Below are 26,410 nucleotides of genomic sequence, written 5' to 3'. Positions count from 1 at the left end.
CTCCCCATGTGGAAAGAAAATATTATTTTATTGTAGAAGGTGGTTGGGTTGTCAACCCAATTTACCTTTGGTAAATCCCTGGGCTTTTCCAACCATCTGCTTCATTTGGATACAACAGTCTGGGTTCAGAGTGACATGGACTGGTAAATACAGATGTGACTAGTAAACACTGATTAGACCCAAAGATGACACACTAGCAGAAGGCTTGGCCTGTCCTCTGACAGGGTGACCATGTGGTTTTGTACACCAAGCTGTAAATGAAAATCACTCCTGTCATCTCAAAAACAGAGACAGACTGTAGAGGAAAAATAAAAGCCAGCAAAAAACCCCATCACAGAATAAAACAGAAGGAAATAGTCGGAAAAGGCCTACAATGATTGTCTAGTCCAACTGATGACCTCTCTGCTTCAGGGCTGACTGAAATTTAAAGCATGTTGTTAAGCACATTGCCCAACTGCCTCTTAAAACACTGACAGGCTTGGGGCATCAACCACCTCTCCAGGAAGCCTGTTGCAGTGTTTGACCACCCCCTCAGTGAAGAAATGTTTCCTAATGCCCGGTCTAAACCCCCCCTGGCACAGCTTTGAGTCATGCCCATGTATCCTATCACTGGATCCCAGGGAGAAGAGATTAGCAGATCCCTCTCCAGGTCCCCTTCTCAGGAAGCTGTAGAGAGCAATGAGGTTGCTTCCTCAGCCTCCTTTCCTCCAAAGGAGACAAACCCAGAGTCCTCAGCTGCTCCTCCCAGGATGTGGCTTTCAGCCCTGCCACCAGCTTTGTTGCCCTCCTCTGGACACGTTCAAGTACCTTCACATCCTCCTTGAATAGTGGGGCCCAGAACTGCTCGCAGTACTTGAGGTGAGGCCACATCAAGCACAGTGGAACAATCACCTCTTTTGGCCTTCTAGTTTTGCTGTGTTTTATGCACCCCAGGATGCAGTTTGTCCTCTGTGCTGCCAGGACACACACTGCTGGCTCCTGTGAGCCTACTGCCACCCAGCACCCCAGATCCTTCCCTGCAGGACTGCTCCCCAACCACTTCTCTCCCAGTTTATGCTTGTGCCTGGTGCTACTCTATCCCAGGTGTGGAATCTGGCACTTGGGCATGTTAGATTTCACAGCCATTGTGATCAGGTAGATCAGGTAGACCCGATGCTCCAGTCTGCCTCGATCCTTCTGCAAGGTCTCTTGTCCCTCCAGTGACTCAACAGCACTCCCAGCGTAGAATCACAGAATGGTTTGGGTTGGAATGGACCAAAGATCACCTAGTTCCAACCCCCTACCATTAGACCAGGTTGCTCCAAGCCCTGTTCAACCTAGCCTTCAACACTGGGAGGGATGGGGCAGCCACAGTCCTGGGCAACCTGTGCCTGTGTCTCACCACCCTCAGAGATTGTAGTCAGAAGAATTGCTAATAGTGCACTAAACTCCTGCATCCAGATCATTGATGAAGTATTGAACAGCACTGGCCCTAGGACTGAGGCCTGAGGAACACCACTGGTGACCAGTCACCAGCCAGACACAGCCCCATTCACTACAACCCTTTCGAGTTCCGCCCTTCAGCCAGATGTGGTATAGCATCCCCATGTTTTTGTCCCGTGTCACTGATACTTGCACACCCTAAGTGTGTGACACCAGCCTCCTCTGGCTGGTATCACTTCACTACTAAATCAGAGCAAACTAAGGGGAAAGAGAGCTGGAATATCCACACACAACAGCTGCATGCTTGGTTTCAGTGCTCAGATTAAACAGGAAACTCACACAGTCAAATGCAGTAACGTGTTCTTCAGAAAGAGCAGGCATCCCTAAAAAGAGGAACCATATTTCTTTACTTGTTCCATCACACTAAAGAACTAAAACAAGGAGCATTCCAAGTGCTTGCTTGATCCATGAGTATGTTTATGGTTAAAGTGCAGGTACTGAGCTACATCCTTGCCTGATGGTATCTGCTCACTTCTCAGCGTGTGTTACTCTCAGGAACTGGAGGGCAGCATCTTGTATGGGTTGAGGATTCCTTTGGGATCTAACATGGCCTTGAAATGCTGCATTAGATGGATTGCCTCCCTGGGTTTGCTGTACTGAATGAACTGCTTTTTCTTGAAGCCCAGTCCGTGCTCTGCACTGATACTGCCGTTGTATCTTGCAGTCCACTCATACACAAAGGGCTCAATGGCATCCAACAGGGAATGGTTATAGGACTCAGCCGTGACGTTCAAGTGCAAGTTTCCATCTCCTGTAAGAAAACATTGCAGAAGTGGGTCTGTAAGAAACACTCGGTGGTCCCACAATGGAGACTCATTACTGCCTCCTCCATGTACCCAAACAATGGTGCCTTTGTTAGTCTCCAGACTGCGTAAAGGACAATTTGCTATCCTTCTACAAACACCAGTGTCTCCATTCACAAATAATTCAAGTAGGATCTTTGTTTTTCCATGCTTCCAGTGCAACATTTGAGGAAGGGTTCTGAGTTAAGCCACTTTAAAATTGCTGTTATTGTGATCTGAAAATTCAAACTGTGGCGCCTCAGTTATTGTCCTGCTATTGAGGTGGCATGCCAAAGACTGCCCCAATGGCGTTTCATAATGATCATTAGATTTTAATATGCCTTCATCACTTTCTCTCTCCCTATTATATTTGTGCAATGCTCTAAATGCATTTTGGCACGTGTCAACAGAAACAAAGCAAACAGAACATTTTCTCCTTTTGCCACTTGCAGGTGACGTATTTAATTAAGCACATAGTTGCTGGGTATTCAGGAGACAAAACACACAAAGATAAACAAAACTTGCTCATTCCCACTCCGAAACCTCTTCCTGCATCCCAGCAAACCCTCACAGTAAACAGCTTAATGCCCACTATCAGGAGCTACCAGAGGCAGCTTTCGTTATGCAGGCTTGTCTTTTCATCTTTCCATGTCTTTCAAATCATCTCAAATCAAGCATGCTTGTGTGTTCTGTTGTTTTTGTTTTCTTTTGAACACAACAGCTCTGCTAAGCTACCAATTTACCTGCTTGTAAAATCAAACTAGTTTCAAAGCATCCTGACAATGTACCAGCCCTTCTGTGTGTTACCTTTATCACTCTCTTTTGGAAGGTTAATTACTGAGACAAAATATTTTTCCAATATGACTGATCATTTTGGACAAAAAAGTGTTTACCAGAGGTTTCCAAGTACAAGTTGATGGTCCAATTAAACGACCTATGTATTTCAATAAAAAGTAGAGAGCAAGAATCCACATCCCTCTTACATTCAGCTCTGGGGCCCCCAACATAAGAGGGATAGAACCTGCTTGAGTGAGTCCAGAGGAGGCTATAAGGATGCTCTGAGGGGACAGGCTGACAGAGCTGGGCTTCTTCAGCCTGGAGAAGAGAAGGCCCCATGGAGACCTTTGAGCAACTTCCAGTGCCTAAAGGGGCTACAAGAAATCTGGAGAGGGACTTTTTACAAGGGCCTGTAGTGACAGGACAAGGGGGAATGGCTTTGAGCTGACAGAGGGGAGATTTAGATTGGATGTGAGGGAAAAAATTCTTCCCTGCGAGGGTGGCGAGGTTCTGGCACAGGTTGCCTGTGGCTGCCCTATCCCTGGCAGTGCTCAAGGCAAGGTTGGATGGGGCTTGGAGCAACCTGGTCTAATGGTTGTCCCTGCCCATGGCAGGGGGTTGGAACTGGATGATCTTAAGGTCCCTTTCAACCCAAACCAGTCTGTGATTCTGTGAATACACAAACAAACAGTTCAGTGGCCGTCTGTCTAGCAACCTGCCATTTATATATGGAATAAAGTCTGAAAGCAACGAAATTCAAACACAAATTTCCTCATGCATCCTCCTCTTCTGGCAGCTCTTGGCTATTTAGTCTATGCCTCTCACTAATCCAAAAACCAACCTTTAAACCTACTTGGAAGTTGCCCAGCAAAATGCCTGGAGCACAAAAGAGCAATTGCTCATTTCCTAGCATCCACACTTACCCAAGTGGCCATAGCCGACCACACTTTTGGCACTTGGGCCCAGCCGAGCCCTGGTGTCAGTCACGAGATCATACAGCTTTCCCACAGGGAGGGAGATGTCGTATTTGTAGACATAGCCATCATGAGTGAGGGCCTCTGTGATCCTCTCCCGCAGGCTCCACAGTGTCTGTCAATTAAAGATAAAAGATATCCACATAAACCAAGTACCTCTTGGATTCCATGCACTGTGGCATGGAGGGAAAGAGAGTCTCGATTCTTTGCATATAACACCAATATCTGATTTCCCTTGATATCTTCCACCTCTTGAAAGCTAGTAATAATACTTTCTTGGCAGCACTGTACAGTGAAGTGATACACCAATTCTTCAAGCTTCCAGTACCCCAGAGAGAATGAACACAGGCATGGGCATTCTCTCCAAAGCTGTTTTGAGTTTCCCAAGACCTGGGAATGTGCCTCCTCTACTGAACTGCAAGGGCTGGTTTGGGAGCTGGGGCTGGAAGAAACATGGGTCAGTGTAAAAGACATTCACAGGACACAAAACACTGTCCTCACCAAAACACTATGCGTCCGTCCTGCTCCCAGGGACGACAGCCTCTGCCTCTAGCACACCCTTGTCCTGCTGGCCTACAGGACTTTGCTCGCTCCTGGCAACTAAACTTCTGGTTTCAATAGCTTTCAGGCAGTTTGGGTCCTACCCCGGCAACTACTGAAAGATGTACTACATTATTCTCATTTAAAAAAAAAAAAAAAAGAAAAAAGAGGAAATTGAAACCCCAAATACTCAGGCCTTCTGGGAAGAGTCAGCAGTGGTAAGGATTCTCTCTTAGCATTCTTACTCAATATGCAAATAAGGTACCAAGTCACTCAGGGACATTTATACCAAACATCAGTCTGCACATTTCCTTATTAAAAAACACAAATCCAAGTAGAGAACTGTGTCAAAGAGATCTGTGCAAGAGGAAACAATGACTTGCCTTTATTTTTTTCTCGTCTGTTGCCACAGTTCCATCAGTGACCAAACCAGAAGTCATGGCTTGTTCTAGGAAGTTGTTCAATTTTTCTTCATCATGGGTTGAGTTGGAGCCCGAAGTTTCAATTAAAACATAAAAAGGGCTGTCTGAAAGTGAGGGAGAACAGAATAACCAGATGTTCTGGGGCAAAAGCACAGGAATGTAGTGCAGGTTCTGGAGCTTTTCCCAAGCTTGGCACATTTCCTGAGGTTGTTCTATGCCCAGATTCTCTGGTACCAGTGGAAGGCTAGCTCAAGTGTCAACCTTTTATCTCTAGGACACTTCACTTACATGCTATATCCTTTACCTAGCCACTACTTTTCAGAAAACTAGCAGTTCTGTGGGAACAAGTAGAAATAACAAATCTTACCCTTAAAGGCTTCCATCAAATGTCTTTGGAATTGAATACTGGGTACAAAAATTATGATGGATGACCACACACCCACTGTGTATATAAAAAACATAAAAACTAAGCAGTACAATGCCTCTTTCTACAGCATGAATGACACTGATACCTCTCACTGGGCTGGTCAGCTTCAGATGTCTCTCAACCAATTCCATGCACCTCTCATCCATGAACTCATAGGCAGACAGGATCTCTCCCAGCATGGCTCTGCAGGTTGTAAATGTTTCCAAAACTTTAGCAAAACTCTGACATCCTTCAAACAGAACAGAGAGGAATCAGAAACAAAAACCAGGCCCCTGAAACCTTGTAAAATGATTTAAAAAGTCAAGCAGGGGCATCTCTGCTGAGGCTCACTCAGAAGTACCGGTGCCTACCCACGTACGCTGCTAAGCCGGACCCTGACCTGCAGACTTGACTTCCCAGCCTTGCCTTGTCACTATGGTCTCACCTGGTGACCACTGGATTAGACAGATTGCCTACGGTCACCACACCGGCCCTGCTCACCTCGCCTGGTTACTGTGAGACCGGGCTCTCATCAGTGAGAGCAGTGTCCTGCCTGCTTCTTCATCCTGCTAAGCTCCTGTCTCCCCTTCCCTTTCAGAACAACCTCCCCTTGCAGGTACTTTACACGTTTATACCACTGATGTAAAAGATCTGCACAGATATTTTAACATCCAGCACCACATTATTTCCCAGAAACAAGCTGATGCTGGTACTTTAGCTCAGCAGGCTGACCAGCACTTTCTTCACTCCATCCCTATTCTCTTCCCAGCCTCTGAATTCAGGTGTGAACTTAGCACCAGCTCCTACCTAGGAATGCCAGGTTCACAGCCTTTGGTTTCTGAGGACAGAGGATGGAGACAGCAGTGATAACTCCCAAGGTCCCCTCAGATCCAATAAAAAGCTGCTTCAAATCATAGCCAGTGTTATCTTTGCGCAGAGAGGTCAAACAGTCCAGAGCTGAGCCATCAGCCAGCACCTGTGAGAATACAGAGACCCAGTGAAAGCACCTATGTAGAAATCTGTTGGTAGTAAGCAAGCTTATGCCAAGCTAATGACCAGTGGACTCCAGCTGCAGCCCACTCCCAAGGTCTTTCCTCTGATCCTCCACTCCCAGCTCTTCCTCCCCTCTATATCCTACCCGAGTCTTCCCCAACTTTTCTGTTTCTTTTTTTACAGTGCTGTTTGCACACATTCCAACAGAACAAGTAATAACAGAAGACTGAATTTCTCTGCTTTTCTTACCAGCGGTGAAGGTCAGCCATTCTTTGCAGCCCTAGCTCCCATTACTCAACAGAAAGAAGGAACACTATTTAAACCAGTGAACATAGTTAACCAGAATGAAGTAAGCCCTCGACCACCTGAGCCTTAAATCAAGGCTGAATGTCCCCAAGACATGTTATTAAAGGCTGTTTCAACACTAGAGGGACTAACCTGAGAAGCAAAAGCTCTCCTTTCTGGGCATACACAATAAAACCAAACAAGGCTTTTGTTACCTACCTAACTTACTTCCTATTAACTTTTTGCTCCCAAGCCCCAAAATCTTTTAGAACTAATCCCAGCCTTTACACACAGAGGCACAGGCCTGCAGGGCAGAAGCAGGCTGAGGTACAGCAAAGACTCTAGGAGAAAGCCAGCAGCCAAACAAACCCAAAGTGGACAGCCCTATTAGAAATCAAGTGAGCAGCCACTAGGAGACAGTGCCATAGGATGGGATTAGTGGAATGTTCCAGAGCCTCACCACTTCACAGAGGAACCAAACTCATGCAGGTGACCTGGGATCACCAAAGCTCTCCCTGTCTTCTTTTCACTTCTCTGGATTAGAAAACCATCTCATATCACTCCTGTCAGTAAGGACAGAGGGCACTGTCGTAGAAATAAGAGATGCTGCATGCATGAAGACACTTGTTGACTCCTCAAAAGAGCCATACAAGGAAAAGTGGAAGCCTGGAGAGGAACTTGTCTGCATAAGGGACAGCTCAGGGCTAGAACAGCAGGAAATGGTAGGAAGTGAGGTTTAAACACAGAAGGGAACCGCCAGGTACTCGCCTTACCACTTCCAGTCCTAGCACTGTCCCTCGGAGAGAGCCGTATCTCAAAAGCCGCAAGCCTCCAGCATTAGTGGCCACATTGCCACCGATGTGGCAGCTACCCTTCGCCCCCAAGTCAAGCGGCATGATAAACCCCTGCTCCTCCAAGTACTCGTTGAGCTTCTCTAAGATGCAGCCAGCTTGGCACACAAGGATTCCTGAAACATAAACAACCCACTACAAGCTGATACTCCGGTAAAAGGTAAATACCACATGTATGATTCGTCTGCTACTGTTATAACCTAAGGATTACAACAGGAGCCTGCATGAAACAGGCCTCTGACATCCCTCATGAACCTGCTGGGCTGAACCCTGCTGATTTTGCAGCTACTGGTTCCCAGAAAAATGGCTCGCTTAGGGCCTGGGGCACATTTCTGTGCCTTACACCTTTACAATATTTACCAGACACCTTGTCAAAGCTGGTGATCCGGTTCATGAGAACAGTGGAGAGAATGATCTCATCAAAGACAGGAACGCTGCCCCCAACAAGGCCTGTGTTACCCCCCTGTGGGTTCACTGCCAGGTTCCTCTCGTAACAGTACCTGGAAGGAAGAAATGTTTCTGAAGTCTTGCACATTTTAAGCCCTAATCCAGTCTATTAGAAGCGTGTCACCTCCATGTAAATGTCTACTGTTGCAGCAGTGCTTAATGCTCCTTAAAATTAAGCTGTGTTTAGCCTAAAGATTAAATTGACATAGAGATATAGGGTCACTGCAAAAGTGAGAAAGCACAACTCCTTACTGAACTCACCCAGCACTGAGAAAAGCAACAAACACTTCAGGTTATCTCTGTGCATATCTACAGATCTGCCACAAAACATCTGCCTGGAAATCACTACTCACACATGCATTTATAGCAAGCTATTTATGTAGCAGTTTCTGTTAACAATTTGGCTTCCTCAGTGGGCTCTGACAACAGTTTAAGCCATTACTGCCATATACCTGCCTTTAAGAAATAAATGCCCTGTAGGTGATGAAGCATGTGCATCTATACCTCAAATGTATCACCTCACAGCCCGCAACATCCCTGCAAAGCACCCCCATCACATCCTCTCTGAAGTCAGAGAGGATCCTGCACAACGGACGGCACAAAGCTGCATGGTACCAATGGCTACTTCACGAGTGGGCTCCTGCAGCTCTATATCTCAGCCAAACAGCAATCCCACATCCTGATGCTCACAGCAGTGAACCAGGGAAGTGTTCTTACTTTTAGTGGTCAAAACATTAGCTCCTCAAACTGCCTGATTCTGGCCTAACCTTTACCTTTTCAGACACACCTTTCTGAATCCTTCAACACAACTGCTCCTCTTGAGCACTGGCACAGTGTCTGATTTAGACAAAAAAAACCCAGAAAAGTAATCAATACTGAAGCCGATTGCTTACCTCTCACCCCTCCACACTAAGCACTCTTAAGACCCTTCTACTCAAAGCCATCAATGTTGATTTGAGACGCCTGCTGGTGCCCACAGCCTTTGCAAGCACACCTGGCCAGGAGAGGCGAGTTTTATTTTGTAAAACAAACAAAAGATTGGCCTTTGTGTCTGACTGATACTGACACAACACCATCAGTCCAGAAAAGCCGAGGGACAGGGACAGCACCAGGCCTGAGAAATAAAAGCCACAGGTGAAAGTCCTTTTCTGCCTTGAAAAATTTCAGCTACATAAAAACATTCCTGCTCAGGAACCTGTACCCATCACTGCCATAACCCCAGGCTAGCAACAGCATGTAGTGCCTCTGGTCCTGGGAGGAGCTGGAACAAAAGGTACATCAGGAAACAGCGGGCAGCTGGGATATGAAGAGCAGAAGAGGAAGCTGGAGTCAGAGTTCAACTACACTGCAGTCAAGAAGAAAACAGCTCCAGCATTTCCAGCGCTTGAGTAATGTCTGAACATCCAGAAGCCCCCTTCACATGACATACCCTCCCTCACCTCAGCTTCCTCGCCACAAAGCCCAGCAGAAAAGGTGCACGTTACCTGAGAACCTGAGACACCTCTGCTGTTGTCTGTGGCTTCAACATCAGCTTGCTACAGCCTGCAATGAAAGCAAGGGACTCTCGAGGCAAGCTGTGGGCTCTACAGGGGTCAGACAGAAAAGGTGGTAAAGCATGATGTCTGAAATAACGCTCCCTCCACCGTGAGGCAGAGGCGCTATTAAACGAAACAGATTCAACAGCAGGCTTTCTCTTAAAGCGCTGCAAAAGCTTTGCATGTCCCTGTAGGCTGCTGCCAGCAGGGGCAATGGGAAAGGTTTTGTATTCTTATGAAATCTTTGACAAGAGCAACTGAAAATTTCATCGCATTTGTTCTCTGAATGCCAGCCAAAAGTGTTAACTGTCAACGTGCTTCAGGAAAAATTAAATAGTAAGTTAATAGGTCTTAGGGTTATTCTTTTGTAATGAAAGCCTGAAAGATTACTAAATATTAGGCAATTCTTAAAGGAAAATTTTGGTCTGTGAACATGTGGTCTGCTATAAATAAAGATGAGATTTTCTTTGCCTTCTCATTCTGGTCTGGTAACAGAGGCAGAGAGGCTTAAACAAAACCAGGAATCTAAGCAAGCTCACTTACCTCGGACCGATTTAAGCCAGTCCACGTTAAATGGTCTCAGTTCCTCCGCATTTGTGATGACTCTGCCTGGCATTATCTGCTCGAAGAACGCCACATCGCCATCAGACACACGGGAGAAGGGCAGCCTCCGCACTCCGTACCGCTCGCTAGTCAGCATGACCTCCTGGAGGCTGGAGGAGCCTGCATGGAGAGCTCTCCTGCTCCGAGACCTCGAGTCCCACGGCCTGGGAACCCCACCCGGGGGCTGTTTCCTCTGCTGAAGCAGCCCCAGGGCATTAGTGCTGCTCTGCTGTGCCGAGGTGCTCCCGTGGAAGCCCGTCAGCCACCTCAGAGGCACCCAGCGGCTCCGCACAGCGCAGCGGGGCACCACGGGGAAAACCCCCATGGCCACCCTGAGCAGAGGGGCCCAGCCAAGGGGCAAGCTCCGCTCCGCTCCGCTCCCCGCCACCCGGGCTCCTCTCCCAGCCCGTGAGGAGCTGGACAAGGTTCTACGGGTGACAACCGCTCTGCCCTGCAGTACCCCGGCAGTGGGTGAGGGCGTCCATCGCGTCGCAGCACCTCAGGACAGAAACTCTCCCTTCCACTGTGACCAGCGGCCCGCTAACCCGCAGCCGCGCCGGGGCCGCCTCACGCACCGCTCAGAGAGGGCAAACCGCCTGTGGGGCAGGCAGCCCCGGGCCGGCTCCGGTACGGGCGGCAACGGCTGCCACCGAACAGACTCCGTGCCCCCGCCGGGAGTAGGCCGAGGAGCGCCCACCACGCATGCGCTCAGCAGCGCCCTCCTTTCCCGATGGACCGCGTTGGGTCCTAGCGCCCGCTCGGGACAGCCCGCCCCTGCGCGCCCACCGGTGGTCGGCCCCGTGCATCGGCCCCTGCCCACCGCAACAGCACAAGGCGCTCTCCCACATCGTTGTTCCCAAAAATACTTTATTTATAACAATATATCCATTATCTATAACATGATCCAAAAATACAGATATACATTTTTACTTTACATTCTTTCTTTTTTTTTTAATAAAAAGATTTATATTCTCTTCCATTTACAAAGGGAACAAAGATCTAATTACTTTAAAAAATAGAACAATTGGGTTAAAGTTGTTTCATCTCCAGTTTGGACAAGCTGCAATAAAGCTGAACCCCACAAGGTATTCGAGTATTGCGACAATCTTTAGTGGAACATTCCTTTGTGGATCCTGTTCACCCTTCTCCATGAAAGTATATTTAACACTGTACATTCAAAATTCAGGAGAAAGATTTAAATCCCTTAGTAAGCAAAAATGAAGGCTACCGGTATTTCTGTCTATAAGGTGTCTTAAAAATTGGCCAAGAGACACTCCTGAGCCTGTCAGAGCCCCCACATTGGTGTGTTCTGAGTGGAACAGTTTATTGCTGGTATCGGATCATTTGAGACCTTACATTGTCAAGAAAAGCAGTATGTTGTACCTCACACTGTTCATGAACCCTAGCAAACTCTTTCCTTTTGAGGACTGACACTAAGTTCCAGAGCTTATTTTTGCTTTGCTGGTTAAAGTGGAAAGTGTCTGCTCTTCCAAGCCCGAAAAAGCACTTGCTAACAAAATGTGTTTTGCTGTCCTACCTGACCACGTTCTCAGAGCTGAGGCTTTGCAGTGACTAAGCCACAGCTGCACAATTCTGTATAGTATAGTTTCAGCGAGACTTCCAGAGAGGTGCAGTGGGATTTTTCAGATTGTTTTAAATCAAAAAATCAAATGTTTGATCTATGGTGACACCACTACTAATAAAGCCTTGGGGGGAAACAGGGGAAAGAGTAATATAAATCATTGGGTGGAAGGGGAAAATAAAATCTGAAAGAGCATCACCACTACTCTTCAGAACACAGTCAACACTCCTCCATCAATCCAGTGTTAGCAGGTCAATGAGGTACAGGTCTCACTCATGGGCTACTGAATTACAGGCTGGCTCATGAGGTATCACGATTAAATTTGCTCTCCCCCAAAACAAGAGGCAGAAAAACAAAGAGGGCTGACTGCATGTCTAAAGTCAGGTTTGTGGGACTGCTCTTCCTCCTCCTCCCCTCCAGCAATCTGCTTTTCATTTGCCTGCCGCCCTCTGGGTGCTATTACAACAGCGATGATGACAAATGCACATTATCTTGTAAACAGAACTGTGGAAACTTCATATACAACATGCAGAGTGATGTAACGTGGTGAACACATGTGCAGCATCACACTTTAAATGACAGGACTGGAGACAGGCTTTTTTTTTTCCATAGCAGATGCAATACACAGATCAAAATGTCCACAGAAAAACTGTCCCAGGATTAAGAGGTTTCTTCTATGTAACTCTTGACATACCTGCAGCATCTACAAATCCTAACTGAGCAAAGCAGGGAAGGAAAATTGGCAAGAGCTGTGGTCTGCTAAAACACAAGTAAGAGGGTCAGTATAAAACAGGGAAAAAACTTCTCTTTTGGGAATAGGTGCCGATGTCTGATTGCAGTGGTTTTTCCTCTGTACTGTTCATTCAGATTGTTTTTACAGAAGAAAAGCTCATCTGGAAGTTTCTTGATGTCTTTTCCAGCAGTTTATACCAAGACACAATGGTATGCAAAGTAGTACACAGCTCTGCACAGAGCTGCCAGCAACACCCATTAGGGATCACAGACAGCAAGTTCATGAACCTTGGTGCCTACTGCTGCAGGGCTTTGTGTAGGTATTTTTTTTCCCCTCCCCCTCTGTGAGCAAGACCATCTTCCCCCACATCTTTTATTACAGGCAGGTAAGCCCCATAATGCAAGGGGTTTATACGCAGACAACACTTATCTCTGCCCTTCCCTCAACTTCTACATCCACTACTGACTCAGAGGAAGGAAGGAAGAAAAAACAGAAAGACTTTTGTTTGTTTTCCTACTCCTAATTTCCTTCTCTTCCTACTGCTGCAGCAACTGACACTGTAGTGGCAGCAAGGATTCACATTCATAATCTGAAAGGCAGCTTAAAGAAGAACATGCAAATGTGCAACACCCCACCCCCTCCCCCCAAAAAAGACAAAAGTCACATTAAAACATTCCTGCTGAATGGTCTTCCTCAACAGCAGTGCTTCACAGCAAATGCTATTCACACCCCAGCCCCCAGGTTACAAGGCTGCTTTTCAGCTTTGCCACACACTCCTGGGAATATGCACATTGTTCTTAGGGAGCCTTCCCCTAAAGATTGTTTTCCTGATTTACCCAGGTGCAACACATGCAAACACAAGTTACAAAAGTCAGGCCTTCATCTTATTTTATGAATAAATCCAACCTTCTATCTCTATTAGAATACTTTAGATTTCATCTTCACAGTAATGTACTTAAAGGATCTTCAGAGAAATGGAAACAGCCAGGAAAGGTAACACCCTCTCTCAGTACTACTGTCACTAAGAAACTGCAGGACAAATCCTTTGCTTTTTAAAGGTTTTCTCCCCCAAAAGACAAACGTTTTCTAGGAGGAGGTGAAAAGCCAAATGGTTTGCTTAAGGTTCATGTGACTGGGGGCAAGATTAAGTAAAATAAAGGCAGTGCAAAGGCAGACAGAAGAAATTTCCCAAAAGAGAAGACTTAATCTCATGTCTCTCCCAAGCCTATGCCAGCAAAACTTTGAGGAAACAGACACTGGAAACAGTGAACCAGCTTTCCTGTTTCTTTCTGTACTACAAAACTGCAAACCAGATGGACTTGACACCTAAACAATGAAACCTAATTTCTTTCATGCAGGCTACATCGGAGAAAATTCCTTCTCTGCACATCAAACTCCAGGCCTAAATTGTTTCAATGATGGTGATGCACCACACCGGATTGAAGCATTTCGTTCTCCTGCAGTGCCTTATGTGGTTTTACAGACTCCAGTAAACTAGCAGAGACTACAGCTACTGGCTGCCCTAGCACTTCATAGTAACACCAATTTCAGTGCTGTGCAAGTATAACATAAATAAAATACCTGTGGCAAAGGGATTTGGGGCTCCCTCTGAAGGCCATTTTCACTTGAAAGGACTGGAATTACAACTGGCCACTGGACAATCAAATATCATATCAGAAAAAGAAGGAAGGTAGATTAAAAAAAATAATCAAAGATGATATTGCAACATGAAGGAAGGAATATTAAATGTATTCCCCTACTTCTTTTTCTTTCTTTCCTGAACACAACGAGGACAAAACCTAGAGGGAATGAAGGAGAGGCAGTAATCAGTTCCTGTAATTAATAACACATAGTCCAAAAGGTTTTTTTATCATTTGGGAAAGAATGAGTGAAAGGGTAGTTTAAAAGCAGGCTATTTATGTAAAGGCAAAACCTAGAGCAGTCTTCAAATTTTGCTTCCAGAAGTGAAACAATACATACACACTTCTCAATTTTAACCACAGCCACAACTACATGACAATACAGCAAGTCTAAGATGCAACATGTATACATTTACACAGCCTCAGTTCAAAACCTCTGCATGTGCCTGGGTCCCTGTTTTGCTCCAGCCAGAATTCAAGACTCACATGGAAGTAGACTTCAGGAAGAAAGTTCCCTTTGTACCTTCTACCATCAAACAAACATGATTCCAAACCATAGAAGATGCAAACCCTCTGATGACAAGAGCAAAGCTCCTCTGTCAGGAAGGGTAACAATGGGGTTTTAATTCTTACTGTGATTCTTATGAGGCAAATTGTAGACTGATGAAAATCAAAAAGTGGTCTCTTGTCACACTCACCATTTCCCTTTTGGTTTGGTGGTGAGGTCCACGCAAGCAAAGTGGAACCATTCAATTGGGCACTGCAAAACAGAAAGGAAAAACCCACAGGAGATGTTTAGTGTTTCACAAAATGAAAGTAACAGCTGAATGGTCTAATTGAACAAGTAAGACCCTCAGATTTCACAGCGATGTGATGTAGCAAACATATGGAAATAAATCATCTCAAGTGCTTACATCAGGATTATCACAGCCAATCATTTCTCCATAGGACACCTGGTGACATAAGCAGTAGGTAGGTTCATTGGGGTCCACTGGCATGTCTAGGACATCTGAGGGATGCACTGACAGGATGGTATCAGCAAACTCAGATCTGTGAACAAGGACAGACTGAGGAAAAACACTTTTCATTGCAGGTAACACCATGTTCCCAAGATCTAAATCCCACTTGGGAACACTAATTTTTAACAGTATATTCTCTAAAACACACTGTATAGAGTTTACCTTACATTATCACAGATTATCCAATGACAAAAATCATAAGGTGAGTTTAATTTTGTAACATGAAGAAAAAACGTATTAAATTCTTATTACAAATACAAAACATGAGTTTGACTATAAAGGATTAAGAGAATGATTTGTAGATACCATGACTACAGTAACAAAATTAATGACAGATCACTTCTGCTTGTGTACAGAAGAATCTGATTCACCACCCAATCTGTTTTAATAGACATTCTTTCTCTCATTGCCAGGTAGGAGTGAACGCTATTGCTCTAACAGGTATGCATTAACTTGATATATCAGTAATGGCCAATGGACACAGTTTTTAGTTTTTGTCCCTCTGTTCAGCCACATGAGAATATCATAACAGAGCCCCTTTGACATAAGTCTAATCATGGAGAGGGGATATGCTTTTCTCCTTGCGTCACAAAACCAAGTTAGATTATTTAAGACTATCTAGACAATTCTTTGAAAACAATCCCCAAAGTTCTCCATGATTTCTAGAACAATCCATCATCAGTTTTTGCCCTGATGGGCAAGTGTTTCTTTTGACAATTAAGACCACAAACAATTGTTAAAAATAGCTGCAGGACAAAAAAACAAAAAACAAACCTCAAAGCTATTTTCTCCCAGCTTGCCAACAGCAACAGAAAAGCTAATCTTGTCCTTCCAGTCAAGAGAGCATTTTGAGCATGCTGAGCTTCCACATGCCAACCAAGGAGTTAATTAACAAAGCTGACTTGTTCTAAGCAGGACACTGATGAACTGGAGTAAGACCAGAACACACTAACACCACCCACCATCCAGACCTGAGTCATAAATACGGTAATATGAGCTTGTGGAAAATTCATGAAGAGTCAAGCCAAAGTCACCAGAGCTGTGACAGGCTACACCTTACCCTCCTTTGAGCTTCTTTTTCTTTGGTGTATCTTCTTCAGATGTTCGTCTGCCTCGACCACGAGAGCCTTTTTTGTCTTTCTGACTTCGTCCCTCTGTAAAAAAAAAAGAACCATTGTTTCAACCTACTGGAATCCAAGAAACATGCCCAGGTGTTCTTATTTTGACGCCATTTGTTTTGAAAGCCTTATTTCATATGTAACTTTACACGAATGTTGATTCTGAAATACATCTGCATACCACAAATATGCCAAACTGGCAAGTAGTACGACTGAGCAGCAAATTCTTGTGGTCACAGTTGTGGCAATTCAATCACTGCAGTATACAGAATCAGAGTTGTTTAGGGTGAAAAAGACCCTTAAGAACATGAAGACCAACCATTAAACTAGCATTGCCAAGCCCACCACAACAGAAGCCGATACATTAACTGCAAAAGGTACATAAAAAAACTAAGATCACATACAATCTGCAAATTAAGATCACATACAATGAAACTACTATGCAACCCTGGCAGTTCAGAGATAATGTATCTTACAGAAGTCTAACACTTAATTATGGAAAATGAAATAAGCAGCATGAAATGTTAACCCCGTATCATTGCACGAGATATAAATAGCATCATCTTTGATTAGACATGCTGTAATATTTTTTAAATCTCAGTATATTTTTAAATATTCAGCCACTTAATCAGTTACTCAATTATCTTTTATGTCCACATCTGATATCTTACCCCTTATTTCACAGTTTAAAGGCATAAAGCTGTGCTACTGTTAATCACACTCAGATTTCACATTAATCACACGAGATTTCCAGTATACATTAGAGAAACTGGTACCTTCGTTTAACTTCTATTTTTTCCTGTCATTCTCAGCTTGATTATTATCCAAATTCTGGTAAAAAGAGGAAAATAGGCAAATCTACTTTCCTCAAAAAAACAGCTTAGAACTTACTGAGTAACAGACCAAGCCTGAAATCAAGACTGTTACACTCAAAAGTTGTAAGAACATCACTTCAGTTTTGTCAGAGTTGCCCCTTGGCCAGCACCCTCCTTACAACTGTGGGCCACCTCAGGGTGATCTGGCAAGCAGAGACAGTAAATTAGATTCCAGCACAATGTTTTTCTTCACATGTTTATTGCTCACCAGAACACTGTAAATATTTGAAGAGTATTAAAAACAAGTAAAGAAGTACTCTGTGGTGTACTAGTATTCTTCCTCCAGAAAGAACAGCCTACTTTCTATCTTAGCCTTTCGGGTCAGATGTACTCAGTGCTGGAAAAGGCTGTCCACCAACATGTAAGATGTACGCACTTTTCAGGCTTCGAGATCCAGGATTTTCAAAGTCACTGCCTTCCAGTTTATCTTTCAGATCTGCTTCAAACCGGGCCAAGTCTGCATCCAGCCGGCGGATATGCTTATCCACCTGCACAGGAGAGAAAACCACAAACTGAATTTTAAAAGAAATACATTAAAATCCCCAAATGAAAACAGGATGGTCTAATAACATGGCTGTTATCATCACGAACAGGGGTATACTACTTCAGAGCAGGGTATGAAAGGGCTGCCAAACTGGAAGAGCAGAATTAAGGCAGAAAAAAAGAAAATAAGCAAAAGCAAGAGGACCTAATCCCTCTGCAGACAAACAGAAAGGAAGGAAGGTGCTGAAATATTAAAATAAGTTTTCTCCCTGCAATTTTCAAAACACATTATTCAACTGTTGCCCATGAATATGTGCTGAGCACATCAGTCTGTTTTTACTGGTGCTCCACTGCCATGCTATATGAAGAATTTAAGTGATAAATACAGACTTTTGCCAGGTATCTCCAATGTCAAGCCAATAAACATTAAATAACTTGTACTCCCCTGGTTGCAATGACATGGCTTACAAAGCAGACATATAGCAAAGCATTTTAAGCCACCAAACAGTGTTGCTGTAATACTCAGCTCTCAATTTAGGTATCTAGGATACTTTTCAGTTCCTATGAAGCAATTTCCTTTTCTATAGTATTTATGGCAATAAAATGTACTGCAGCTGCAGATGTAGCAGAACCCAAAGCATCCCTGGAACCCAGACAAAAGACACCAAGTACAGTCAGAAGGATTGCCTTTGCTCAAGTTTTGTCTAAGGGATAAAATATAGAGATAAGAATTACTCAAGGGACAGCTAAACAGGAGCAGGGGCAGAAGAATTAAAAAAAAAAAAGTGGAAAGCTAAATCTTAAGAAAGGTCCATTAAGGAAAACTTAGTGTCCAGTATACAACCAGAGAAGTGGAGCTGACAGGTTTGTTTTCTTTTGCCACTTGGAAACAAAGGTAACTGAGCAGATTTTATTCCACTCCTCCTCAACACAGAATTGAAGTTGACTTAAAAAATGTTGCTTACAGCTAAGACCAGCCCTAAACAAATTACTGGGTGACAGGAAAGCTCCTGGGGAGGAGAGAGTGGGGTCAATTTGGTGGTATTGTTACACAGCAGATGGGTACTACTAGATCAAGTGATCTCCAAGCGGAGAAAAGAAGGCTTACTTGACTTGCATACTACTTCCAAGAGAAGCCTATTTGACTTGCATAGCCTGAAGAAAAGGCGGCTCCAGGGAGACCCTATTGTGGCTTTTCAACACCTAAATTGGGCCTTACAGAAAATGTGGAGACAGACTTTTTACGAGGACACCTACTGACAGAACTAGGGGAAATGGCTTTAAGATGACAGAAGAGAGATTTAGATTAGATATTAGGAAGAAATTCTTCCCTGTGAGGATGGTGAGGCCCTGGCACAGGCTGCCCAGAGAAGCTGTGGCTGCCCCATCCCTGGCAGTGCTCAAGGCCAGGCTGGACAGGGCTTGGGGCAACCTGGTCTAGTGGAAGATGTCCCTGCCTGTGGCAGGGGGTTGGAACTGGGTGAGTTTTAAGGTCCCTTCCAACCCAAACCAATCTGTGGTTCTGTGGCTATAATTCTATGACTAAACCCGATAACACAAAAAGGCTGAGGAAGGCAACAGAAAAATAAGCTTGAGGATTAATAATTTCTTTCAGTAAGACAGTTAAGTATAAACACGTCAGAGAAGATTGACACTGTGGAAGCATCTTCCATGTGCACCAGCAGCAGCCCATTGCATGGTATGATCATTTCTACAAGCTCTCACTGGTTGTGATGCTCACCATCTCATAGGTCTGCATGGCCAGCTGGACTTTATCATCACTGTACTCTTTACATTTGCTGTAGGCACTCTGGATTTTCTTCAGGTGTTCCATTCTCTCCACGGGTAACATGTTCTTCACTGATTCAATGTATTCTGCTGCAAGACTGTCAATTTCGGCTTTCTTGTCTGAAAAGCACAGCATATACATGTGAGAAAGCTGTATGCTAAAGCAAAGATGTTTTTCTTCTACCTCTTTATGGTATTTAGAGGACCTCTCCTGACAGTTTTTGGATATCCCCTGACTCTTTAATGTACTCACCTTAAAAAAAAAACACCAAACAACCCAAAAGAAGACTTACAGGTATTCAGTCTTCAGTACACACGGTGAGATCCTGATTTCTCAACTGTTTTACAGTTAATTCAGAGGAGAGTCTCACAGTTCAGATCAGAAACTTAACCCACAGGTTCACAAACTTCAACCTCTCTTCCCATATGCAGCACACTGCATTTGCTGCACAGTCATTAACCATTTTAACTGTTCTAATAAAAAACTGCTAATGTGCAACCAAACACCAACACAAACCTCAAAAAATGGAAAAAAAACCCTGGTCTTGCAAGGAACACAGCAACCTCCAACTGAGTCCATGTGGAAATATGTGCAAGCAGGGCCATCCACAGGGCCATGGGGTACAGCAATCATACAGCTGCAAATTAATGTGCAACTGTGGAAAAGAAATCTAGTCCTGTGAGGTGCAGCCCTTGCAGAAAAGGGGCAAGTGCTGCATAGCACTGAGCTTGAGAAAAGGCAAAGGATAGGGAGACACATCCTCTAAAGCTAAGTCTCCACAAGGCTGTTCCTGTCCTTTTCCTGTCCTTCAGGTCGAGGCTCTCTGTCAGACTTTGCTTACCGGAACACCTGAACACACCTTCTGTTCTCTGATCCAACTCCCGCATCAACTGGAAGTTCCTCTGCAGCTCGCAGGGTAGGTTTTCAATACCTGAAACACAAAGACCAAGCAATCCTACATCCTGTTCTCCCCGTGGCAGCCATCCCTCCATAGCCATGTAACGCTGAACAGAGCTACAAGTCCTGCTGGCTTACGGAGCCAGCGGCTGGATCACCCACCGCTGTGCTATATGTACACATGCAGGCGGACACAGAGGCAGCACGTGTCCCTTGTTCCTGACTGGAAGCCTTCCAAGGACAAAGCCTGCACCACAGGAGACCTGCACTTAAATGTACATTTAGTTCTACATACTGCAAACCATGGCATCAACTAGGTTGCAAAAGGCCTTTAAGACCATTAAGTCCTTTACCCCAGGACTGCCAAGGCCACCACTAAACCGTATCACTGAGGGCCTCATCTACATGTTTTCTGAATACTTCCAGGGACAGTGATTCCACCACTGCCCTGGGCAGCCTGTTCCAATGCCTGAGCACCCTCTCAGTGAAGAAATTGTTCCTAATATCCAATCTAAACCTCCCCTGATGTAGCCTGAGGCTGTTTCCTTTGTCCTGTCGCTTGTTATGTGACAGAAGAGACCGACCCCACCTCACTACAACCTCCTTTCAGGTAGTTATAGAGTGATAAGGTCCCCTCTGAGCCTTCTCCTCTCCAGACTGACCCCCCCAGGTCCCTCAGCCGTTCCCATCACACTTGTGCCCCAGGCCCTGCACCAGCTCCATTGCCCTTCTCTAGACGCGCTCCAGCAGCTGCCCGCTCACACCACGCGAGCTCCTGCACCCGTGGGACCAGCACTCACCCGGCTGCCGCGGTTCTCCCGCTGCCTGTCAGCGAGCCGGCGCCCGCCATGCCTCGCAGCCCCGCCGCACAGCGATGACGCGCCGCCGCGGCGGCTGATGTCACACCGCGGCCCCGCCCGCCCAGCCCGTGGCGCAGCTCTAATTCCCGCACCGCAGCCGCTGTAGCTGCGGCCTCCGCCGCTCCAAGCACCCCCGTCACCCCTCCCGGTGCTGCCCCCCGCCCCGGCTGCACCGCGTCCCGCTCTCACTGTCCAGGTAGTGCTCCAGGTACATGGCGGTCGCCATCTTGCGACTCGCACCCCGCCGCCGCCACCGCTTCCCGCCGCCTCCCGGGCCCGCATGACAAAGGCCGCGGCCACGGTCTCATCACATATTCATAGCCCGCCGGCTGCTTATTGGCCGCCGGGGACGCTCCTCTTGCATATTCATGAGGGGCGGGCCCGGAGGGGGCGGGGTTTCTTTTTCCCGCCTCACAGTCGCCCTCTAGGACCTCGGCGCCTTTGTGCCCTTCCTCTGCCTAGAGCGGCCCCGGAGGGCGCTCTCCGGGATTGGCCGGGCGCTGGCGGAAGGGGCGGGGCGAGCGGAGAGCGCGCGATGGCGGGCCGGCGCGGCGCGCTGATCGTGCTGGAGGGGGTGGACCGCGCCGGGAAGACCACGCAGTGCCGCCGGCTGGTGGAGGCCCTGCGCGCCGCCGGGCTCCGTGCAGACCTGCTCCGCTTCCCGGGTACGGGGCCTGCAGCCATCCGCAGGGAGCCGGGAGGGGGTGAGGGAGTCCCGCTAGGCCGGGCCGCGGCCCCCGGGGGGCTGTCCGAGGGCTCTGTAGCATATTCAGCGCCGACCTCCTCCTGTCCGTAACGCACATACCCCCAACCGCGGATGGACCAACCGTGTCCCACTTGTGACAAGCAGATAGACCGCATGTCTGCCCGGACAGATGGACACCCCTGTGGCAACAACAGCTTGGGGCAGGACTTGATCCTTTTCCCTCTTTTTCCTACAGAGAGAACGACCGAGATTGGGCAGCTGATCAGCTCGTACCTGATGAAGGATAAGAACCTGGAGGACCACACCATTCACCTGCTCTTCTCTGCTAACCGCTGGGAACATGTGTAAAGATAATGTTTAAGATGTAAAAGAAAATTGCATGGTATTGAATCCTCCCGGGGTTTTAGCTTGCAATAGGTATGAGAGTATGATCCTGTTTAGCAAGGGAAGTATGTCTGGAAATAATGTCTCAGAATCACAGAATAGTTAGGGTTGGAAAGGACCTTAAGATCATCCAGTTCCAATCCCCCTGCCATGGGCAGGGACACCTCACACTAAACCATGTCACCCAAGACTCCCAAGTTTCAAGAACTCTCACAGATTTGGATTTAATCTTAGGTCAAATCCCACAGTTTAGTTTTTTGCAGTCATTAGATGCAGATATTTCCAGTGGTGTACCAGCATCAGAATGGGGCAGCTGAGACTATACCAGCCTGGAATAGGAATATACATCTTTTCCTGAATGAAGAGACCTTGCTTTGCAAAGAAGTCTGTGTGAGTGACAGAATGGTTAAGGAATCATATCTGAACTTAACTTTAGCTGAAGGCTGCATTCAGCTGTAAGCAGCTGTCTGTCCTTTTGGCTCCTGAGTCTGTGTGGAGCTAGGGAAGTCAGTGTTGGCTGTTGCTGGAAACCTACACTGGAAAGGGGTTTAATTAAGAAAAAAATAATAAATCTTTACTGTAGTGGTGGTGGCAATAAACTGAGAAGCATACGGCAGATGAGTGAGCTGTGAGAAGTCGATGTGAATAAAGGATGCTTTTTTCTGACTGAGGCAGAGTGTATCACAAATCTACTAAACCACATAAAAAAGGAATTGACTCAGAATAGTTTGTGCTGGAAGGGACCTTAAAGCTCATCCAGTTCCAACCCCCTGCCATGGGCATGGACACCTTCCACTAGACCAGGTGGCTCCAAGCCCTGTCCAGCCTGACCTTAAACACTGCCAGGGATGGGGCAGCCACAGCTTCTCTGGGCAACCTGTGCCAGGGCCTCAGCACCCTCACAGGGAAGAATTTCTTCCCAATATCTAACCTGTCTCCCCTCTGTCAGTTTAAAGCTGTTCCTCCTTGTCCTCTCACTTCAGGCCCTTGTAAAAAGTCCCTCTCCAGATTTCCTGTAAGGCCCTCTTTAGGCTCTGGAAACTGCTATTTAAATGCGATCAGCATCACAGATAACCCTGACATCACTGATGGTCACCATTAATAATGACATATATTAATAGGGAATCAGCAGCCTCATGAGCTTCCTTTCATTTGTATTGCTATGAAGGAGTGTAACTGTTTTCTTTTCTCTACCACATGGTTTTCAGACCAATGATGAAAGAGAAACTGCATAAGGGGATCACACTTGTAGTTGACAGATATGCGTTTTCCGGAGTGGCCTTCACAAGTGCCAAACAGGTGAGTGAGACCTGCAGTAGCCCCTGCTTCTCTCTGTATTTTGTAGAACCACAGAATGGTTTGGGCTGGAAGGGAGCTTTTAAAGCACATCCAGTTCCAACCCCCTGCCATGGGCAGGGACACCTTCCACTAGACCAGTCTGCTCCAAGCCCTGTCCAGCCTGGCCTTGAACACCGCTAGGGATCGGGCAGCCACAGCTCATATATAAATCTCCCCTCTGACAGCATAAAGCTATTCCCCATTCAGTTCCCCAATGCTTAGAGAAGCACTGGAAGCTGCTCTAAGGTGTCCCCGGAGCCTTCTCTTCTCCAGGGTGAACAAGCCCAGCTCTCTCAGCCTGTCTCCATAACGGAGCTGCTCCAGCCCTTGCAGCATCTTCGTGGCCTCCTCTGCACTCACTCAAGCAGCTCCATGTCCCTCTTGTGTTGTTGCCCCCAGAGCTGGACACAGGACTGCAGGGGGTGTCTCACAAGAGCAGAGTAGAGGGGGAGAGTCCTCTCCCTTGACCTCACACTGAGCTCAGAAAGATCTACACTGAAGCTGTGCAGTGTATTTGGGAGCAGCTTTCTTTTGGACTGATCACAAGTTTTGGACTGGTAACAGCTGTGTGGAGACTCAGAATATGACTTGGTATTTTGCTCTGTTAGGCTCTGCAGAAGAGATGTTAAAATCTTTAGTGCTGTCCGACTTAAATGATCATGAGAGGTGCACAGCACCTAGCAAAACCTGCCCCCTCAAAATTACCAAGACTGAATTCTCACATGGTAAGCTGGGATATCACCTTTTCAGTTTGTAGCCTGTGCTTAGTGTTTCAGGCTGCATCTCCTGTCTTTTCTGCCTATGCCTTTCCCACCCACTCTTTAGCTAACCTGCTGCTTTACCTGCTTTGGATTTCTTTCTTTCACCTCAAACTTGGTTATCTTCTGTCTGGGACAGAACTTCTGCCTGGAATGGTGCAAACAGCCTGACATTGGACTCCCAAAGCCAGATCTGATTCTGTTTCTTCAGTTAAGCCCAGAAGAAGCAGCAAAACGAGGGAACTTTGGAAGTGAACGTTATGAGAACAGCTCCTTCCAAGAGAAAGTTCTACAGTCCTTCTACCATCTGATGACAGACAAGACATTAAACTGGAAGGTGAGGAAATAACCCTAACACCCTGTTGGGGTGGGGGAAGACTTATTTGGTTGATTCATTTTCTGAAAGAGCTTTATGGAAATCGTTCTCTTAAAGGGAAACTGACTGTCCATCTCTTGAGAGGAATTTTCACTTAAAGCAGCACATCTGTGTACAGTATCCCAAAGTGCACAACTGTCAAACAGATAAATAGCAGAATAGATGGTGAAGAGGTGTCCCTGAAATAAGCGTGGAAATCCAGTTTCAGTACACATTAAAGGTATAGTTAGCATTCCTATCTCTTTGCCCCTCAGTTAGAATGACAGACATTGCCAAAGAACCCTCTGAAACACAGGGTGAAACCTAGCTCGGTTACACAAATAACTGGAGGATATTGTGTGAGCACAGAGGTGATGCTGGCTGTGCTACTGTTTAATCACAAACTCTATTTATTGTGTATTCTCACAGCTGCTGTTTCTCAGCAGTGTTGTGTGGGCCAGCATTGCAGAGGTCACTGTGATAAATCTGCACATCTCTACATCTCTTCACCAAATCCTTTGTACACTTCAGTCACTCCCTCAACTGCATGGGAGTGATGCTTGCTGGTCTTCAAATGTCAGCCTGGGAACACCAGCCATCATGTTCTCAGGCTGACAGCTTTCTCAGCTCTACCACCTTTACTGCCCTTAGCTTGCAGGAGTTAAAAACCAGCAAATCTGAAAGTGGGACATCACATGATGGATTTTTAGAGGTTTCTGCTATCATGGGTGGATGTTTCTCAGGGACTACAGTACAGGATGAAGAATGTTTACCTGCGTTTATGTCCCATGTCTCAAAGACTGTCAGCAAACAACACAGCAGCAGCAGTTTCTTCTGTTTCCCTTCATTCAGCCCCACATCTATTTCTTACAGGCTTATTCCTAAGTAAAATAGGAATAGTTTCAGTTCTACTCCAGAAACCATATAAAACAGGATGTGTAATTAACTCCTTTCACTGCTGATGAATAGTATCAGCATTGAGTAATGGAGGGAGCAGACAGTAGCAAGGTGAGTTTTTCTTAGTTGGTATCATTAATTGAAGAATATGTTTCTGTATTTTTTGTCCTGGAAACAGGTAATGGATGCTTCAAAGAGCATAGAAGACTTGCACAGAGAAATCAAGTCCATTGCAGAGAAAACCATGCAGGAAGTTCAGAATAAACCTTTGGAAGAACTCTGGAAATAAAACTTTATACAGGTTACTCTTTTAGACCTAAGGGAAAACTCTTAGATCCTCCTCTCTTGGTTCACTCCCCTACATCACCTTCCAGTAACTGCTTTGATCTCATGTATTCTGAGTCCAGCATGGTGCTGATGTCCTTGTGATTGTGTCTGCTCCTCCCCTTCATCCTACATAGTCCCTTCTATATTTTATACATGAACATGCAATAAGCATGTAGCAAATTCCTTGTAAAACCCTCCCTACCTCAAGCAGAAGCTCTTGTTCTAGCTCCAGTCATGTCATGCAGATGTGGGCATGGAGCCCAGGGCTGCCCCTGGACAGACAGCACCAATCTCAGTTATGGCAACTGCCATGTTTCAGATTCTTCTGCTTGTCTAGTACATGCATTCCCAGTGCTGAAACGAGTTTGTAGAGGACTTCCTAATAAATTACTCTTTAAAACATCTTGCACAGGGCATTTTTTTTTCCCCAGAATGATAATTTATCTTCTAGAAGGATATATAGGAAGTGAAGGTGCTGCGTTTCAGACACAGGAGGAGTAGTTTGCTAGAGCCATGGAATGGAGAGACGAATTCAGGTCTGCTCCCCAGCTT

General features: G+C 45.9%; 3 protein-coding genes across 7 annotated transcripts; 1 reads left to right on the top strand and 2 right to left on the bottom strand.

Moving 5' to 3' along the window:
- Positions 1–1,780: 1,780 nt before the first annotated feature.
- D2HGDH (D-2-hydroxyglutarate dehydrogenase) lies at positions 1,781–10,765 on the bottom strand. The gene is made up of 9 exons (XM_062611165.1): positions 10,038–10,765; positions 9,444–9,501; positions 7,873–8,012; positions 7,435–7,628; positions 6,191–6,359; positions 5,490–5,633; positions 4,939–5,081; positions 3,965–4,130; positions 1,781–2,233 (listed from the first exon to the last, which is right to left on the bottom strand). The coding sequence occupies exons 1-9, from the start codon at positions 10,420–10,422 to the stop codon at positions 1,974–1,976; spliced, it is 1,659 nt and encodes a 552-aa protein (XP_062467149.1). The 5' UTR covers positions 10,423–10,765; the 3' UTR covers positions 1,781–1,973.
- A 179-nt stretch (positions 10,766–10,944) lies between these two features.
- Positions 10,945–21,445, bottom strand: ING5 (inhibitor of growth family member 5). 5 transcript variants are annotated; one of them, XM_062611186.1, is made up of 9 exons: positions 21,283–21,445; positions 20,178–20,267; positions 19,289–19,455; positions 17,441–17,552; positions 16,132–16,225; positions 14,967–15,102; positions 14,751–14,812; positions 14,173–14,211; positions 10,945–14,065 (listed from the first exon to the last, which is right to left on the bottom strand). In XM_062611186.1, the coding sequence occupies exons 1-9, from the start codon at positions 21,317–21,319 to the stop codon at positions 14,053–14,055; spliced, it is 750 nt and encodes a 249-aa protein (XP_062467170.1). In that variant the 5' UTR covers positions 21,320–21,445; the 3' UTR covers positions 10,945–14,052. The 5 variants fall into 5 exon arrangements, with proteins under 5 accessions (XP_062467170.1, XP_062467172.1, XP_062467173.1 ...); XM_062611188.1 differs by having other exon boundaries at positions 20,196–20,267; positions 21,283–21,439; XM_062611189.1 differs by having other exon boundaries at positions 21,034–21,296.
- Positions 21,446–21,581: 136 nt separating this feature from the next.
- On the top strand, positions 21,582–26,260 carry DTYMK (deoxythymidylate kinase). Its single transcript, XM_062611185.1, has 5 exons — positions 21,582–21,758; positions 22,035–22,143; positions 23,392–23,482; positions 24,419–24,616; positions 25,710–26,260. Exons 1-5 carry the CDS (start codon positions 21,629–21,631, stop codon positions 25,818–25,820), a joined length of 639 nt encoding a protein of 212 aa, XP_062467169.1. The 5' UTR covers positions 21,582–21,628; the 3' UTR covers positions 25,821–26,260.
- The last annotated feature ends 150 nt before the right edge of the window (positions 26,261–26,410 follow it).

The sequence above is a fragment of the Pezoporus occidentalis genome, unplaced genomic scaffold (assembly GCF_034315485.1).
Source record: "Pezoporus occidentalis ecotype Australia unplaced genomic scaffold, CSIRO_AGI_Poc_V1 ctg151, whole genome shotgun sequence".
NCBI lineage: Eukaryota > Metazoa > Chordata > Aves > Psittaciformes > Psittacidae > Pezoporus > Pezoporus occidentalis.
Note: the sequence above shows the minus strand (reverse complement) of the source record. Positions and strands in the feature narration are given on the sequence as shown.